This window comes from Macaca mulatta, chromosome 4 (genome assembly GCF_049350105.2).
Source record: "Macaca mulatta isolate MMU2019108-1 chromosome 4, T2T-MMU8v2.0, whole genome shotgun sequence".
In the NCBI taxonomy this organism is placed as follows: Eukaryota; Metazoa; Chordata; class Mammalia; order Primates; family Cercopithecidae; genus Macaca; species Macaca mulatta.
This window is the reverse complement of record NC_133409.1, coordinates 42,960,497-42,979,219: the sequence shown is the minus strand read 5'-3', so window position 1 is coordinate 42,979,219 and position 18,723 is coordinate 42,960,497. Positions and strand designations below refer to the sequence as shown.

General features: G+C 43.8%; 1 protein-coding gene and 1 long non-coding RNA gene across 6 annotated transcripts in view; one reads left to right on the top strand and one right to left on the bottom strand.

The window, feature by feature from the left end:
- Positions 1–2,175: 2,175 nt before the first annotated feature.
- TNFAIP3 (TNF alpha induced protein 3) lies at positions 2,176–18,216 on the bottom strand. 5 transcript variants are annotated; one of them, XM_077998604.1, is made up of 9 exons: positions 17,194–18,216; positions 13,969–14,278; positions 10,478–10,668; positions 9,667–9,814; positions 9,336–9,506; positions 8,261–8,441; positions 6,146–7,065; positions 5,245–5,426; positions 2,176–4,464 (listed from the first exon to the last, which is right to left on the bottom strand). In XM_077998604.1, the coding sequence occupies exons 2-9, from the start codon at positions 14,261–14,263 to the stop codon at positions 4,180–4,182; spliced, it is 2,373 nt and encodes a 790-aa protein (XP_077854730.1). In that variant the 5' UTR covers positions 14,264–14,278; positions 17,194–18,216; the 3' UTR covers positions 2,176–4,179.
- LOC114677502 (uncharacterized) overlaps positions 17,199–18,723 on the top strand; it is a 43,585-nt gene continuing 42,060 nt past the window's right edge. The window contains exon 1 of the long non-coding RNA XR_003728821.2: positions 17,199–17,797. This is a non-coding gene — a long non-coding RNA (uncharacterized LOC114677502). The remainder of the gene's footprint in view (positions 17,798–18,723) is intronic.

The window sequence follows — 18,723 nt, the reverse complement described above, 5'->3', positions numbered from 1 at the left end:
AACCTTAATAAACGAAAGCAATAAGACTTTGTCTTGTATGGTAGATAAACTGAGAAATTAGAATACATACTTGGAATTTGGATATTAAAGAAGAAAATAATTTAGCTGGCTCTGATAATGGTGGTTATGTTAAAAGGACATATTCTGATGAATTGGAGATGCACACTGAAATATTTATGGGTATGAAGACACAATATCTGGGATTTGCTTTCAAGGAGTTCAGGAAAAACAAAAAAGAGGATGTGATAGATGAAACAAATTGGGCAGAATGTTGGTAATTATTGAAACTGGAGGATGGCTATAGAGTGGCTCTTTTTTTTAAATTTATTTTTTATTATTATTATACTTTAAGTTCTAGGGTACATGTGCATAATGTGCAGGTTTGTTACATATGTATACTTGTGCCATGTTGCTGTGCTGCACCCATCAACTCGTCAGCACCCATCAACTCGTCATTTACATCAGGTATAACTCCCAATGCAATCCCTCCCCCCTCCCCCCTCCCCATGATAGGCCCTGGTGTGTGATGTTCCCCTTCCCGAGTCCAAGTGATCTCATTGTTCAGTTCCCACCTATGAGTGAGAACATGCGGTGTTTGGTTTTCTGTTTTTGTGATAGTTTGCTAAGAATGATGGTTTCCAGCTGCATCCATGTCCCTACAAAGGACACAAACTCATCCTTTTTTATGGCTGCATAGTATTCCATGGTGTATATGTGCCACATTTTCTTAATCCAGTCTGTCACTGATGGACATTTGGGTTGATTCCAAGTCTTTGCTATTGTGAATAGTGCCGCAATAAACATACGTGTGCATGTGTCTTTATAGCAGCATGGTTTATAACCCTTCCTCTTTGCAGATGACATGATTGTATATTTAGAAAACCCCATTGTCTCAGCCCAAAATCTCCTTAAGCTGATAAGCAACTTCAGCAAAGTCTCAGGATACAAAATTAATGTGCAAAAATCACAAGCATTCTTATACACCAGTAACAGACAAACAGAGAGCCAAATCAGGAATGAACTTCCATTCACAATTGCTTCAAAGAGAATAAAATACCTAGGAATCCAACTTACAAGGGATGTAAAGGACCTCTTCAAGGAGAACTACAAACCACTGCTCAGTGAAATAAAAGAGGACACAAACAAATGGAAGAACATACCATGCTCATGGATAGGAAGAATCAATATCGTGAAAATGGCCATACTGGCCAAGGTAATTTATAGATTCAATGCCATCCCCATCAAGCTACCAATGAGTTTCTTCACAGAATTGGAAAAAACTGCTTTAAAGTTCATATGGAACCAAAAAAGAGCCCGCATCTCCAAGACAATCCTAAGTCAAAAGAACAAAGCTGGAGGCATCACGCTACCTGACTTCAAACTATACTACAAGGCTACAGTAACCAAAACAGCATGGTACTGGTACCAAAACAGAGATACAGACCAATGGAACAGAACCACGTCCTCAGAAATAATACCACACATCTAGAGTGGCTCTTTATAGTACTTGTCACTTTTTCATTAAAGTTTTCTACTTTAAAAGTTAAAATTTTAAAAAATGATTATAAATATATTTTTAAAGTGTGATTCTAAAATCTGACTGATCATCCGAATCACCTGAGGAGCTTAAAAAAATCTGGGAGCTGCACAGTCCTGCGGAATCAGTCGTCTGTGAGTCCATTTGTACTGGATGGGAGGTGGGGATGAAGGCTTGCACATGGAGGAATGTGTTATTTTTTAATTTCCTAGTTCTGGCAGCCAGCACAGCCATGCTGCCTCCTCTGCTTTGTCTGACCCAGGAGATCTTACATCAGTCTTCCTTCCTCCCTGCCTTCTTCTCTCTTTCCTGTCTTTCCTCCTCCTCCCTGTTGTTTTCTCTTTCTTCACTTTATGAAAGTTTAGGGCAGGAAATTTAGAAGGGCCACAGGGTCCTAGCATCCCTTTCCTCTTCCCATCAGAGGAAAAGTGTCCTCATTGTCAAGCGGGGCCTTGTGCTTGAGGACCGGGCCTGGACCTCATACAGTTATTATTTATGAAAAGCTGCCTTGCTACCATGGATGAGAGATGTGTGCATTGCTCAGGTGTGCCTCAAAAGAAAGCTGCTTAGGAAGCACAGTCTTAATATCCGAGCCTTTCTTTTTCTTTCAGCATTCATCAATGGAAAACATCACAATCTGTTCTTAAATAATTTATTTTTTAATGTTGACTCTTGTGAAAAGTTACATTTATTTAGAAATACTTGAAGAAATCCAACAAAGAATAGGTGGCTTTCTATTAGGGACAATTAAATGTGCAAATTTCAAATACTTTTTATAATAAGTATAAATAATTCAATTTTTTCACATTAAGAATGGAGATAATGATCAACACAAAATATTAAGGTATCAACTTTAAGAGAATTAGATGAAAACACTGAAGTTTATTTGATATCTTTGGAAAGAAATTATAAAGATTTGTCTGGGAAAAAACTTAGGGAGCTCTAAGGGGAAAGCATGTCTAATAATATGAGTAAAGGCTGTGTAGAGTTATAGAGCACATATATTTTCAGGTCATAAGCACAGACCTCCAAAATGACAGCCTTTATCTCAGGGGAAAATACATTTCCCCTCCTTTTTTTTTTTTTTTTTTTTTTTTCTAGAGCAAATATGACAGCAACCACAAAGCACACAGAGAAACTGTAAGCTAGCAACAGAAAGAGATTTCCTCATACTCATGGTTACTGGCTTTTGCTGTCCCAATACCAGGGTACCATGGGATGCAAGGGACTTCCCAGCCCCCCAGGACACAGTGTTAACACAGAAAATAAAACCATCACAAAAGGCCGTATCTTTCCCTGTGACCATCCCCAATCTCATCCCTGCTCCTTCCCTATCTCTATCTCATCTCCAAGGAGGTAGGACACTCAGAGGCATTAACAGAATACAGAGGATGGTTTTTTACTACGTAGCTGGAGTTTCATAAGGAGAAGCACGAAACTTTGATGAATATATATACCTTGGATGCAATTCCTTCTTTCCCGGGGAGGCAAGCAAAGTGTACCCAAGAGGCCAATTTACCCGCTGTGGTCAGGAACTTGCCCACAACCTGACTCAAAGCAAATATGTTCTCTCAAGAGGACACTGCAGCGTTTTCCCCAGAGCTGAAGAAATATCTTCACTTAAATAATCTCGAAGTTTGTAATAAAATAAATAAAGTGAATGACACAAACAGGACTAGAGCTCCCTTTAAAAAGGCAGCTGGTTGAGTTTATGCAAGCAGTGTATATACAAGCTCATGCCCCAACAACAACCAGAAAACAGGTTATTATTATTTAGCCTTCCTATTATACTTCTAGGGCAGCATTTCAATATAATTTAAAAAAAAAAAAATCCCTCATACATAATGTAAGGGTATACTATAAATGTACACACTTTTACTCCTCAGTTCAAGCTTACTTCTTTAGAAGTAAAGACAGTAATAACCCAAAGAGTTACACGTCTTCCCACTAAAATATTCTTTTAAAAGGTGCATATTGTAAAGAGCAGCTTGTTTTTCTGTCAACGTGAACATGTTCAGTCTCAGCAGCCTCAGAATCACAGTCCATGGATGGTTCTGCATTTCTGCCGGGTCCTCAGGAAAGCACCCGGGCAGGTAGGGAAAAAACCATGAACTACAAACAATCTCTGAATACGTCCATTTTCCCTGAGCTTCCTTGAGCTTCTTGCAGAGGGCCTCGCTGCCATGAGGATCTGGCTTCACATCTCTGAGAGATGCTAGGGGAGGGGAGGTAGACTGGCTCTGGCTTCTCCAACCCACCCAACTGCGTGTCTTTTCCCTTCTCAGCCAAGATGATGAAGCAGTCCTGACGGGCAGGGTGCAGGCGCCTCGGCCAGTCCCCGCACACCTTCCAGGTCCAAAGAAGTTCCTGGCCTCTTGCTTGGTAGGAGAGGAGGAACCTTGGGCTGAATCTGAGATCATCCCTTGCCAGTTACAAGCTTTGCTTTCTAAGGCCACCTGGGAACACTCCCTGGTTACCAAACCTGAGCATCGTGGGCACCACAAAGAGCTTATCTTTCCTCTCCTGCTCAGACACCCTTGAGCCCGCTGTTGCAGTGGCAGCTGAGGGTTCAGAGGATAGCACCATGATGACTGACAGCTCGAGGCCCCACTTCTTGCAGGAGGTGACCCGCCTGTTTCCGGTTAGCCATACATCTGCTTGAACTGAAAGCACTCGTTGCAGTAGCCGTTGCACTTGGCATTGCCAAAGTGATCACAGGCGGGGGCCCGGCAGCGCTGCTTGGGGGGATCTTCGGGGGCAGGCTCACCCCGGTGGGCCCCGGGGCCCATCCTCGGGTTGGGATGCTGGCACTCCATGCAGAGCTCCTCGCTGCGGCAGGCCAGGATGTTCTTGCAGGAGGCCCGGGCGCACTTGGGCCTTGAGGTGCTCTGTGTGGTTCGAGGCACATCTCTGCGCTGGCTCGATCTCTGAGTGGAAAGAACAGACGGATCATTAAAAAGTCAGGAAACTATTGCTCACATTTCTTAGGGACAGCACAGTGAAATCTCATTGGATAGTGTGGAGTCTACAAAGAGCTTTACCTGCCTGAGCAAGGGAACAGGAGAGCACCGCAGTCTATGAGCCAGAGCTCTTGAAGGATGTTTCCTTCCAATCTCAAGGAAAGCTGACTTGGCCCCCAGGGAGGCTGAGGAAAACCGTCAAGCCTAAGTTGGCCTGCAAACTTTCCCTGGCTCTCTTCTGTTGGGACCAATAACCACTGTTCTTAGATAGCTTCTCTACCATTATGTGAACAACAGGCGACACACCTGTATCTGTCAAAGCTGGCTTTTCTGATGTACCATTAAGCGCAGGCCCCCGGCAAGCTCTGTCTGTTCGCTCCTTGTGATAAACGATTATTTAAGAAGGGCTGCTTTTTAGATGTCTGTGCTTCTCTTACAAATCAAAGAAGCCTCTGATCACGGTCTGGCTTTCTGGGGGCTGGAAGAAGTTTTATGCAATGGCTGTGTTTCTTTGTTTTTAAAATGAATTCAAAAGTATTCTTGGAGCATGAAAATCGGTGGCAGCATTTCGGACCTGGGGAGCCACAGTGACATGGACATTCCCCTTCAGGTTCTGAACTAATCCTTTATCATGAGGGGACAGAACCTGGCAGAGACGAAAGCCTGCTTGTCACTGTTGGAAGCCAACGCTCCAGTAAAAAGCACCGGACACACGGGAGGGAGGGAAAACTCCTCAAAATGTCTCACCAGTTGCTCTTCTGTCCTTTTGGCCTCATGAAATCTCTGATTCTGAGCTTCAATGAAACACTTCTGGCAGTATCCTTCAAACATGGTGCTTCCAAGGGTGCCGCACTCCCTCCCCAGGCACGGAATGGTGTTCTGGAACCTGGAGGCTGTGGGACTGGCTTTCCCTGAGGCAGCGACCAAATCTACACGAGAGTGGATGCTAGTTAGTACCACATAGGGGTCACCCCACAGATACAGAGATGCTGACATTAGAGAAATAAATGGGTTCCAAATACAGATTAGGCCAGCCTTAAATATATAGAAATATATATATGTACATATTTAAGTATATAAATTCAGCAAAAGAAATAATAACAACACTATTATGGAAACATCTTTGGCTTTACCGATCTCTCATTTTGAACTTGAAGCACTGATTGGTCACAGGAACAGGGCAAAGAGCAGGCATTACCTGGTCACCCTTCTTTCAAACGAGAGATTTCCAAAACCACATCTGTTTCCTTACAGTGTCAAGAGAGACTTCCTTCTCTCCAGTTACTACTCTTCAGATTTTAAGATTGTTCTATTATATCTAAGTTGCAAAAGAAGTCTAGTTTAAGACTGTCTTAGATACGCCAGACCTGAACGGTCTAGTAAAAGCAAATCCCATGAGCTCTGTCTACAGGGCACTCTGGTTTTTGGAATGTGATATTAGGAGCTGCTATAACCACGCAGTGCCTTTTGCCTCCATGGGCAGCTGGCAGGGCCACCGTGGCTGTCCCATGCACAAGCCAGTAGAAAAGCACGGTAGGTCCTGACCACTCTGCCTGACTGCCCACACGGGATTTTTTCCTTAAAGGTCAGGAACAAAACCTCTTCTGGACAGTAGCTGCTATGTTAGGAAGTCAACCATTTCACTCACGTTTGTTTTCTCTGTACTCGATGAAACACAGTGTGCAAAAGCCCTTGTTTTCTGGAGTCCCAAAATACATGCAGCCAGCTTTTCTGCACTTGCTGGTCCCCGTCCTGTCCCCCGGAGTCCGTGCAGCTTGAGACAGGCAGCCAGCGGGGGCGTCATTTCCAGCTCTGTGGCAAGAATGCGGGGAGGGGCTCCGGACGAGCTGTGAGGGATCTGACTTGGAACGCTGGTGACAGGAGGGAGGGAGGCTGGTGCTGAGGCTGGAGGAGGCCTCTGCTGTAGTCCTTTTGAAGCAAGTACTGCAGATCCCATTAAATGTCCTGGTGACATCCTGGAGGCAGGCTTGGCACTTCCCGGGATCCAAGTGCCTTGTGTGGTCTGCGGCGTGGCTGGCGTGAAGTTGCCGGGCGTTGTGGCAACGTTCACAAAATCCGTTGTGCTGCACATTCAGTGTGAAGGGGCAGCCGGGGCTCCTGCACTTCATGGCAGTGGTCTCACTGAACAGAAAAGGGCTGGGTGCTGTCGGTGGAGCAGAATGAGGCCCCCCAGTGGGCTCCTCGGGGTTCCACGCCAAGGGCTCATAGGCTTCTCCCCGAGAGGCCCCGAGCGCCATGCCAGGGAGCCCCTCGGGGCCCGGCTTGGAGTTCAGCTTTGGGAGTTTGTTTTGATTCTTTTGCCGCCTCTCTGAGCACTCATGGCATAAAGGCTGGGTGTTCACAGACATGAAGAAGGGGCAGTTGGGCGTTTCACATTTTACATCCATGAGAGAAAGCTGGGGCAGGGAAGATTCCATGGGATTCTGGGCATGCATCTCGCTCCTCCCCTGCTCGCTGTTTTCCTGCCATTTCTTGTATTCATGCTGAACAAGCTCAAAGTAATCATCTACCAGATTGATTTCTTTTGGTAAGTTAGCTTCATCCAACCTGAAGACCAAAAAGAAAAAATATGTATGAGACTACACAAAATCACACACAAGATTTTACATCATTAGCCTACAGAACAAAGTTTTAGAATATGGATTATGGCAAGAATTGCAGAACCATTAACTGAAACGCAGGCCTGTGATGAAGAGCTCACACTTTTCACGTAACATGATCTGACACATTTCCCAACACGTTCTAGAGTCAAGAATGATGTCAGTTAGTTTGCTAAGACTTCCTTATTTTTAAAATCACAGTTTCATTTAATCAATCTTGGTCCATCCAAAAATTATAGATAGTTTTAAAACAAGGGCTAAAAAAAAAAAAAAAAAAAAAAATCAGCTGACTCTTTAATTTCTCAGAGATCAAGTTTTGAGTAAAACATCACTCAGGCCATTCGTTTGGGACTAGTCTACTTTATAGCACAAACTACTTTGGAACCTCAGGTTGGGTATTTTGCTATTACTAACTTTAAACTTGTGTCTGGTCTCCACCAGCATTAGCAGCCATGAGTAACTAAGATGCAGACACACTCAAAGGCACTTGCCTATTTACTGTTGACTCTGTAATTTGCTAATCTCCACGTTGAGAGACAGATTCTCTTACGGCCTCCTTGTCATCTCTTGTGCATCTCAAGTGCTCAGAAACAGGCATCTCTTTAACATAAAGCCAACGTTTAAAGACCAGATACCTGCACAATGGGCATTCTGGGGCTTTCCTCCCATTCCATGTGGCAGAATCATGAGCTGCAACAGGAACAATTCTACAGCCCCAGCTATGTCTGATGTGCCTGTTCTTACCAAGAAGCCAAGAGAGAAAGCTTTTTGTTTCCAAGTGTTTTCACTTGCTAGTCTTTTTAATACGTACCAGAGTAATTAAAATACAAAAACAAAAAACAACAACTATCCTTGATGTAAATGCACTTTGAAAACCCATAATTCTGCAATTCTGGCTTTTGGGATCCAGATATCTAGGAAACTCAATATGGATAAATGACTTATTTCGATTTGAAACCCAAGTTAGTACGGCCTTACAGAATCCTCTCTAACCATGCACAAGGCTCTGAATTTGTTTCCCACTGGCAGAAACTGGCCACAAATCACTCTACTGTTGAGCTTCAGGGTGGCAGCAACTCAGGTGGCTGAGGTTAAAGACAGTTACAGATGACACAGGAGAGAGCTGAACATAAACTGCTTACTTTGCGGCATTGATGAGATGAGTTGTGCCATGGTCCCAGCCTTGGACAGGGATTTCTATCACCATTAAGTACTCTTTTAAGAGCTTCTCCTTCATCTCATTTTCAGGATCTGTCAAAAAGTGAACTTTCAAGTCTTCAAATCTTCCTCGGTCTCTGTTAACAAGTGGAACAGCTCGGATTTCTGAGGGAAAAAAAATAACACATAAGTAAAATCGTATTCTACTAAACAAGGCCATAGGTAAGTAGATCGCATTTTGAAAGTGTGTAAAATATATAATTTACAGAATAGAAAACTATTCTCAGCCACAGTTAAACCCAAAAGGGAAAACAGAATGTGCTACAATCTAATATAAAAATGCACTGTTTCCAGGAAACTCACAGAATATTAACCAGCCTGGAGGGGGTGGATCTTATTGGTTGAAGTCCCAGGCTTTAGAATCAGACTGACCTGAGTTTGAATCCTGGCTTTTGTCAAGTTGTGTGGCATTAGGCAGGTCAGTTGACCTCTCTAAGCTTTAACTGTCTAATCTGTAAAATAAGGCTACCAAGCCCTACATCTGACAAGAATGCTAAGAGGATAAAAATGCAATAAAATAATATATCCAAAGCACAGTGCTTTTTCCACATGAAGCTATCAAAATAACAGCCAACAGGCCAGGCACGGTGGCTCATGCCTGTAACTTTGAGAGGCCAAAGCGGGAGACTGCTTGTCCCCAAGGGGTTGAGGCTGCAATGAGCCATGATTGTGCCACTGCACTCCAGCCTGAACAACAGAGGGAAACCCTGTTTCAAAAAGAAATAAAAAAGCTAACCTGACAGGCATTTACTTGTTCCATAACAGGCACTATGTGCCTTAATTTATCATGTATGAAAGTACTTTCCAAGTCATATTCAAAAAGATATGAGGGTATTATGAGTTATTGCTATTGCATTACTCTTACTAACCAAGCAAGTCACAGAACAATGCATTTAAATAAAAATAAGATACTTAAATAAGATTATTTCAATAAGAAGCAAAAAAACCCCTGATGTTTCAGTGTCTAGTTACAAATCTGAATTAATGCAGTTTTCTCACCAGGCCCACTGTCCTTCAGGGTCACCAAGGGTACAAAATGATGGCTGTCATAGCCGAGAACAATGGGGTATCTGTAGCATTCCTGGGCAGGCCAATGTAGAGGCAAGTAAATTCCACCCACTTTCAAAGGGGCGAAATTGGAACCTGATTCCAAACTTCTTAGCATTTTGTCTGTTCAAAGAAAGAGAAAGAAAAATGAGACCCTTAGGTGACTTTCATCAAATTCCATTTCACTCTGTTACCTGAACTTTGGCAGTGTGGTTTTCTCGACGAGCCAAGCCATAAAGCTGAAAGCATTTAAGTACAGATATGTGATCTATAGGCATCTCACCTGAAATGACAATGATTGGCCTTCTGAGGATGTTGCAAAGGACAAATATGTGTATTTCTTCCAGTGAGTTGTACTGAAGTCCACTTCGGGCCATGGGTGTGTCTGTGGAAGCCATTTTGATAAGGTTGTCCCATTCATCATTCCAGTTCTAAGGGGAGGGGGGTGAAAGAAAGGAAAAAAAAAGCTTGAATGTACCCTGTACTCCCTGTACTAAAAAGTCATTCTGACATCACTCTACAATTATTCATTTATATAACTCAGCTTATTTTTCCCCTTTCATGAAACTATCATTCAAATGATCACCCTTTTTTCCCCATTTCCATTTTCTTCCTTTACTTTTTTCCACTACAAGGCAAACTCAAAAGTTGGGGAGGACGGGACAGCACCTGCTTTAAAAAAAAAAATCCCTGATGAGGTATCACATTGCAGCCCCTTATCCAAATGTTCACAAAAATTCCAAACTTGTGACTGAGGATGGTGAGGCACGTGTCTTAATCTTATTGGCTGGCTCAGCAAAGCTAAGGGCAATCAAACCGAAAAACAACAAAACACCAGTGGAAAAGGCCATGATCAAAAGACTTGCTGCTACAGGGAACAGATGCACAGCTGGGAATCTGCTAACCAAAAACAGGGCAAGAGCCTTGGGTGAGTCCCACTGGAGGTTTCTGGTGTTTTCCATTGAGTATGCTTCGCTTAGACAAATTCATGTGACCTAGTCCATCAGATGCTACCAGAGGGCAGGGACTCGTCCAGGGGTACCCTATGCCCACCATGGAGCTCTGTCAGTAGATAATTACGGGGAAAAACATACCCGAGTATCATAGCAAAGCCCCGTTTCAACAAATTCCTGAGATTTGAGAGACTCCAGTTGCCAGCGGAATTTAAAGTTGCGTGTGTCTGTTTCCTTGAGCGTGCTGAACAGCGCCTTCCTCAGTACCAGGTCTGTGTCCTGAACGCCCCACATGTACTGAGAAGTGGCATGCATGAGGCAATTGCCATCACCTGAGGACAGAAAGGAAAAGAGAAGGAGTCAAGTTATCTGCATGGAAGGCCCAGCAAAGGTTTCAGAATAAACCAGCCCTACTGCTATTCTAGTGGACTGAATGGTTTAATTTGGTTTAATTTCCTAGTCAAGGGCAAACTGATATTTCATAAGATGATGACAGCTTTAAGGAAAAAACAGTTCTTTTTATTCTTCTTTTTAATGAATGACACCAACTGCAGAGGAGCCAGGGGACCTTGGTTCTAGCTTAACTCTGCTCCTACCTAGTTCAGGTGACCTGGGGGAAATTCCTTGAGCTCTCTGGGCATTTTTCCTGTTTGTGAAATGAGGGCAGTGAGTGACGGTCTCTAAAGCCCCATTCCTTCCTACCATCCCCTGATCTGCCGGTGAAGGCACTGGCATGGCTGCTCTCTAATTCTAAGGAAGCACACACAAGGCTGCACGCACAAACCAGGAAGCAGGCATGGCTTGCTAGACAGGGATGGTCTGGCTGTGACTCAATGGCAAATGACTTGACCATTCCACTTTAGCCTTTGGGCCCTGGGAGTTTCCTCTCCTGGTGTGTAAAGTGGCGTTGACAACACTGAATTACCTATGGCCTGCTAGTCCGGCTCTCAAAAATGCCTTATGCAAACCTGCTTGTTAGTAACTGTAAAGTACAAAAGTTAAAAAGCACCTGGGTGTCTAAATTTGAAAATAATTCAGTGTTTAAGGCTGACATTTTGAGAAAAAAAAAACAAAAAACAAGTTTAATTGTATGCCATTAATTTGTGACATTTCCAGTTTAAAACTCACAATTCAATGGGCTGCATTTTTTTTCAACCCCCAAACAATAAATCTTTTGGGGGAATGTTTAAAACAAAAAACGTTAACTCCTTAATCTCCTTTGGCAAGTGCAAAATAATTTTTATAAAGAAAAGTTAAACTGTTTCTTATATTACTCTATAAGTAGGGCAATAAAGTTATTTGAAATTTTATCAAATTGTAATTATAGTCAAACTGTAAAGAAACCAAAAAACCTCAAATATATATCCACAGCCAGTATTCCTTCAATTTATACATTTAGAAAAACTAGCTAAGTATTCAAACAAATGAACAAAAAAGATCACCCAAGCCTTGTGTCTTGGCAGACGTGTAGCAATGATTGCATTCTGTTGAAATTTCCCCTTTGCAAAATCTAGAGCAAAGATAAGGCTTTTTTTCTTCTTGTGCTTACTTTCAGTTCTTTATTGAGATGCACCAGTATAAAATTCCCTAAGTAACATCTGGAATTCCCCAGTGCTAAGTTATTTGACTAGCAATTGAGCAACAGCTATTGTACTTTTTGTTCTGGTGTGTAGACATTTAAACTGCGAAGTGCACCCTGGACTTTCCAAGTGGGTGTGGTCAGGGTGAGCTGGAATAGGGCTACTCATTATACAAGTGAAATCGCTGCAGCCAATAGACGCTGGAATTTTTCACATGAAGTTTCAATTTTATGCCACCTACTCCCTTCCTCATTCACCACAGTCTCATATCCTCAAATGCAAACTTGTGAATCACCCCCTCCCCAAACAGATATTGCCTTTGAAGAACCCTCCTATCAAGGGAAGGATTAATTTTTTTTAAAAGGTGCTAATCAAAATCAAATTTAAAAAGTCATTTGTTTTCCTCCCCTCCCTAAATATCTTTTCTTCGTTTTTTAGAATCTTAAGGAGTTTTCTTGAAAGTGAAGAAACAAAAGGATTCTGAGTCCAAAAATGATTTCCCAGAAAATGTTACACAAATACACCTGCTTTTGTAGTTTTATTTCTAGTGTGGCTCCTTGTTGATTTAAATGACATGTTTGCAAAATAAGTGTTTCCTATTTATATTCCTTTTTTTTTTCTAGTGGAAATAGAGCATTTCCTTTCTTAAGGAAATAAAGCAAAAAGTCAGTTAATTCTCTTAATAAGGTTTTCCCCTTTCTACCACATTTTTAATTCAGCAGAATCTTTGTTTCTAACTCCCCCAGAGTTGACTCCATCTCTTTTTGGTAACAAATGGGAGAGGATTAAAACCACAAATTGTCAGGCACATAAACCCCGTGATGATGACTTCACATAATTACCTACCTCTATGTATCACTTAATTTAATGCCAAGAACAATGCAGACAGTAGCTATCCCCAGTTTTCTTTCTATGTATGTTTCTAAGAATCAGTATTTCATAAGTCTAGGCAAGATGTTGGGGTAATGTACAAGAGTCCCCAGAATCAAAATTTAAAAACCCATGTCCACTAATCACTCTAAGTTACCCAAGTCAAAAAAAGCCAAAGTTAATGTACCAATGAAGTTAATTAAGTTAGTGTTCTTATCGTAATCATTGTCAACAAGGATTTTCTTCCCTTGGACATATTATTTCTATTAGGATGGCTTGGGACTGTCACAGATATAAGGACCTGAGATTCCTGCTCTTATGTAGACTATGAGCATTTAATTGATCTTGTACAGTCTACTTGCTTATTGTCATAATTATCCACATCCATAGAGTAGAATTTTGTGCCTGCATGGAGCAGTATGCTCTGACATTCCTGTTAATGCACATATTCTTACCCAAGGGAAATGATTAAAAAACAAAACAGTAAAGCTTGGAATAGGAAATAGCTACTAGTGGTAAAGGCCATTGGCAGAACAGCACAGACAGGAAGGAATTCAGTGACTAAGAACCCCTAAAAATAATGAAGGTGAAGTCTAAAATTCATGCTAAAAATTTCAGCTATCTATTTCACCTTGCAGGGCATAGGCAATAGAACCTAGGTCAGAGAGGAGGAGGAGACAAACGAAGTTCTTCATGTCTTCAACAGCCATTCACTGGTTAACCCATAAAATGCTACCAATTCAAGAAGTGTAAGAACATCACAAGCATTTTCTAATGACAGTGGGAAACAAATGTACTACCAGTTTTCACACCATGCTTTCCTTTTGAACTTAAAGGCTTGTAACATTTCCATTACGGGCCAGTGAAGGGTATTTTACAGATGATTAAACATTTGCAAGAATGAGAAACAAATTGCCTAATCGGGGTATGGTGTTTACAAATGCATTCTCCAAGCCTCAATGTGCTCTGCAATATACGCAATCAGAAAATATCCTTAATAAATAGATTCACAAAACAAGTCTGCTATTATCACATGCCCCGAATAGAGATTCTATACTAAGGTCTCAATACTAAATCTCAAGACTGATTTGAGCTTGGGCTTGTGCTAGTAAAGCTTGAATGGGGACCCAGCAGGCGGGAGCTATCACCCAGGCAAAAGAAGCACAACAGATCAAGTTTTACCGTTCGTTTTCAGCGCCACAAGCTTCCTGACTTCTCGACACCAGTTGAGTTTCTTCTGGCTTTCCAGGGAAGCCTGGATGTTTTTGTCGATGAGGGCTTTGTGGATGATCTCCCGAAACTGAGGACAAAACTGGCAAGTTCTGAACATTTCCAGTGTGTATCGGTGCATGGTTTTAAAATGATGAATGATCCCATTAGTAGGTTTAAAAATATCTTCTGGAGTTCTCTCCCGTATCTTCACAGCTTTCCGCATATTGCTCAAATACAAAGCCTGAGGAAGGACTTGTTCAGCCATTGTGCTCTCCAACACCTGAAAAGGAAAGGAAAAAAAGCCATTCCATTAGCCTAACTTTAATACGACTCCTATATAGCTGCCTGCAGGAAACCCCAGTGTTTGATCTTGTCATTACCCTGATCTGTAGGCAAAAGATCTTAGCACCTCTACTCCCGGGATACTAGCTGGCCCCAGAGATTAACTCACACTGGACTGTTTTAAGTTACATCACTTGAAAAGATTAGCCTAAACAGGAGAAGGAAGGCAGAGAGTGGGTACTGAGGAGGAGGGGAATAACCCGTGTTTTCAGTAACTTTTGTCAGGGAGCCAACCCTGTCTGTCAGCAACAGGTACTGCTCCTCAAAACCAACGTAAGCTCCTGTTTCATTCTGAGGCCACGCTGAACAGCGCTGGATTTGGGGAGTACCGGATGCCAGTTAAGGGCTCAACATAGCCCTGACAAGTCTGTAGCTCCTCCCCTCAGACCACCACCAGGCAATCCTACTCTTGGGCCAAATCTTGAGTTATCACTCCCTCCCTATGCTGGAAGGACAGTAAAATACTTTATGAAAAATCTTGCAATTTTATGCTGTCACTTAGGCTGCTGGCTGGTGTTTCCTCTTTATTCCCAAAGAGAAGTATTTATAAAGTGTGGATTCATAAAGTTTATTCTAATGTTTATAAAGAGTTAAAACCGAATGTTTTCTAATCAATAAAAAAGCCCATTTCCACCAAGATACTTTGTAATTTTAAGAGCAGTCAGCATTCCTTCAGAACCTCCCAATAGGACTTCATATCAGAATAAGAAACAGACTAACAATAGGCTAGGCATGGTGGCTCACGCCTTTAATCCTGGCACTTTGGGAGGTCTAGGTGGGAGGATCACTTGAGCTCATGAATTTGAGATTAGGCTGGGCAACATAGTGAGACCCAGGTCTCTACGAAAACAAAAAATGAAAAACCACAAAATAATAATAGAACAATAAATTCTATACTTCTAAGAACAGATATTGGAGCTCAATCATTTTAACTCAACTGCCAATGAAATTTTATCATCACCCTCCAGGTACCAACACAGGGGCATGTCTGCCTGGCTTTTCACCCTGAAATCTTTAAGCATAATCAACTAGTAGAAGGAATGAAAGTCTAGAAGCAGACAAGGAAAGAAGTTTCCACCAGGAAGCCACTCTGGCAAATGAAGGAGGAAAGGCGGCAAAGACCAGCATCTACAACCCATGCCAACAGTGCAGGATGATGCAAATTTACATGATGTGGGATCTCTCCAGTATGGAACAGTGTAAAAAGCCAGCTCGGATTCACTAGCCCTTAGTAGGGTGTCTGGTCACAATTCCTAATTTCCAAGAAGATGAAGAAGTTTTCAGAGCACAAAGACATTCCCTAGGAAATTTCGCAGTGATTGTTAATTCCATTCCTGCCGCATCCTATTTGCCAGGGCAACTCTCCAGTTAATAAAAATGTTAAACCTATGGAAGAGGGAGGAGAAGAAATCTAGATTTTAGGGTAGCTACTCCTGCGTGGGTCTAGACTCTCTTAACACCATTAATAAGGTGGTCTAAATTCTTGTGGCCCACTCACAGGGGAGAGGTTGGACTAGATGACCCATGGTTTCTCCTGAGGAGTTTTCTGGTGATAGTTTTAGATTAGGATTCTTAATCTGATTGCTGGGAAAGGCATAGTGGGAGTCATTCTCTGGATCAGATGGTGCTCTCTTTTGATGTCAGACGTCCTCTACAGGTGGAATTGGGCAAAACCATAACAGGACAAAAATAACACATACACCTTTCCTTTGTGGCACAGCAAAAGTCTCTCTCACGATATCATCCATCCATCCATCCATCCACCCACCCACCCACCCATCCACCCAACAAGCACTACCTGACCACTACTGAAGGCCAATCACCATGCTTGATGATGGGATTAAAAGTCAAAGATGACCTTATTCCCTTCCTTGAAATCACACTACCAACTTAGTCTGCAGCTAAGGCAACGGAGTTACAGGTACTGCTCAGATCCCACAGCCATTCAGGGGCGAAGTTTTGCCTAGGAGCCAGGTCTTTCAATACCTGCCCCTTGCAATCCCACAACACCAAACCTGTGGCTACAGTGCCTGCCACAATCAGATGGAAAGAGATGGGCAATAGGAAGATTTTAAACAAATGAGGTGTTATCTCTTTTTGCTTGTCTGACCCTTTTTTCTCTTCTGAATCTAAAGATTTTTCACCAAAGATCTAAAATAGTGAGAGCTGTAAACCATATGCAAGACATGCAAATGTCAATATTGGATACCCCAGTGTGATCTCATTGGTAGGTTTAGCCTTGCACAGCCTGTAAAACTGCCTCCTTAGAAATCAAAACCCACTGTCCAAGTTTCCAGTTCTTGGATCTCTCTACACTTAAGATTAAAGAATAAATGTTTCAGATACATTATAAAGTGGCAAACAATGCAATATTACCCTTAACTTTTTTTTTTTCTTAACATTTGTTACCTCTCTGTCTTATTTAAAGGTAATTTCTCAACTTTTGTCACTAGGATTCTACAGAACTTCTCCATTGCTCAAACTCTTCTCCCCCTTGTTTTATTTTTCCACTCTGGGCAGATATTTTTGTCTGCGTTGTGGAAATTGATGAATTATTTATCAACAAATACCTCATCCAAATTTGGGGATGTGCCTATCAAAAATAGTACTAAGAATTGAAAAAAAAAAAAAAATCAAAGCAGCACCTTAAACAATGAGAATGAAGCATTCATTGGCTGCTCAATAATCCAGTACATTAAGGTTGCGGGTCCAGAAGCCCCTTTAATTAACAATGGTTCCACCAAAATGCTGCCCTGAGACACTTGACCAGACTGGCTTTCCAAGGCAAGAAGATCTGAGGCGAGGAGAACTGAAAACAAAGCGGGTTCAAAAAGAGTTAAGCTCCTTCCTTACTTAATGCCACTGCTTTCCTGAGAGGCCAGGTGGCAGGATGTGGGACGACTCCGGCTGACAAAGACAGTCTAACCGTGGGGTAGGGGCTGGAGCAGGCGCCAGCGACCCATGTCTACATGCATACTTCTCTTACACTGCTGCAGCTGGAAAAGCTAGACCCTGCGCCAGGACCCCAGCCCTGTGCACGGACCCCTGAGCGTCTGGGAAGCTGTCTCTGGGACTGAAGCCCCCCACCTCCGCCGGGCTGGCGGCCACTGCGGTACCCTACTCCCCGTCGGGCTGGCCCTGCACAATTTGGGAAAAAGCCGCAGCGCTTCTGCAAGGTCTACGTGGCCAGGAGCATGCAACGCTTGGCTCCCAAAAAGACACGAAAGGAGCAAAGCATCAACGACCACCCGATCAGAGGGCCCGAGGGGCGCCTCTTCACCAGTCAGCTGCAGCTTAAGTTCCGTGCATTATCCGAAAGGAACAGCTGGCTGGAGGTATCCAGGGCTGTCACTCCAACCTCTGAAGCGGTGACCTCAACTCCCAGCACTTCAAAACCCAGACAGAAACAAACGTCCAACAAACTCCCACTCCAGGAGCGCTGCAAAACCAACGCCAGGTAGACGGAGCCAGCCCGGGGGTCGCTGCCCAACATGCATCCGCAGCCCTAGGCTGCGGTGAGCCCGAGGCAGACGGCACTGGGAGGCGCAGTGGTTACCTCTCCGGGCCCCGCGATCCTTTCGCAAAGTCCCAAGTCCGGGTCAAAGCAGGAGCGCCCAGCAGGCGGAGGTCGGGGCCGGGACCGGGCGGAGGCGACGCTCCATGGACGCCCGGGGTCGGGCTCGCTCGCTGGCAGGGTCGGCCGGGGGTGTGATCTCTCTTGGCGGCCGCTATCGCCGCTCCGCCCCCGCGGGCTCCAAGTTCGCTTGGCCCGCCACGAAGACTGCAGACTGCGCAGTCTGCTTTTCCCCGTTTCAGTTGTATGCGGGTCTAGGCCCGGGGATTTCCACGGTACTTTCCAAAGTCACGTGACTCTCTGGGTAGGGCTGCGAATTGCGTCCCGCCGGCCGCCAGAGGGCGCAGGGGGCGAGGGGCTTTCGCGGCCTCCGCGCCCCGACCCGCCCCCTTTCCCTGCCCCGCCCCGCTGCCTCGCCCCGCCCAGTCCCCGCGGGCCCAGGGAGAAACTCCCTCGCCCCGCCCCGGGGTGTCCCCGCGTGAGTCACCTGGGCATTTCGGAAGCTGGGGTCACGTCACATCCATGTGGAAATCGCGGTGATGGGAACTGGAAATGAAATAGGTTCTTTTTCGCAGTTGTTTTTCTGCAGAAAATCATCAACTGTGGAGAAGAAGAAGGGAAATAAGAAAAAAAGAAAACCCTAAAAACCACCCTGGCGTCCGGGCCCGCAGGCCTCGGGCTGGCTCTGAAAAGTTTGGGCTGTGCACGTGATAAGCGCGTAGGCGGGAGCCCCAGACAGGACCCGGGCGGGAATTTCGAGAAAAAGCAGCAGTGACAGCCTTTGGTCCCCATCTCCATTGTTCCTGCCA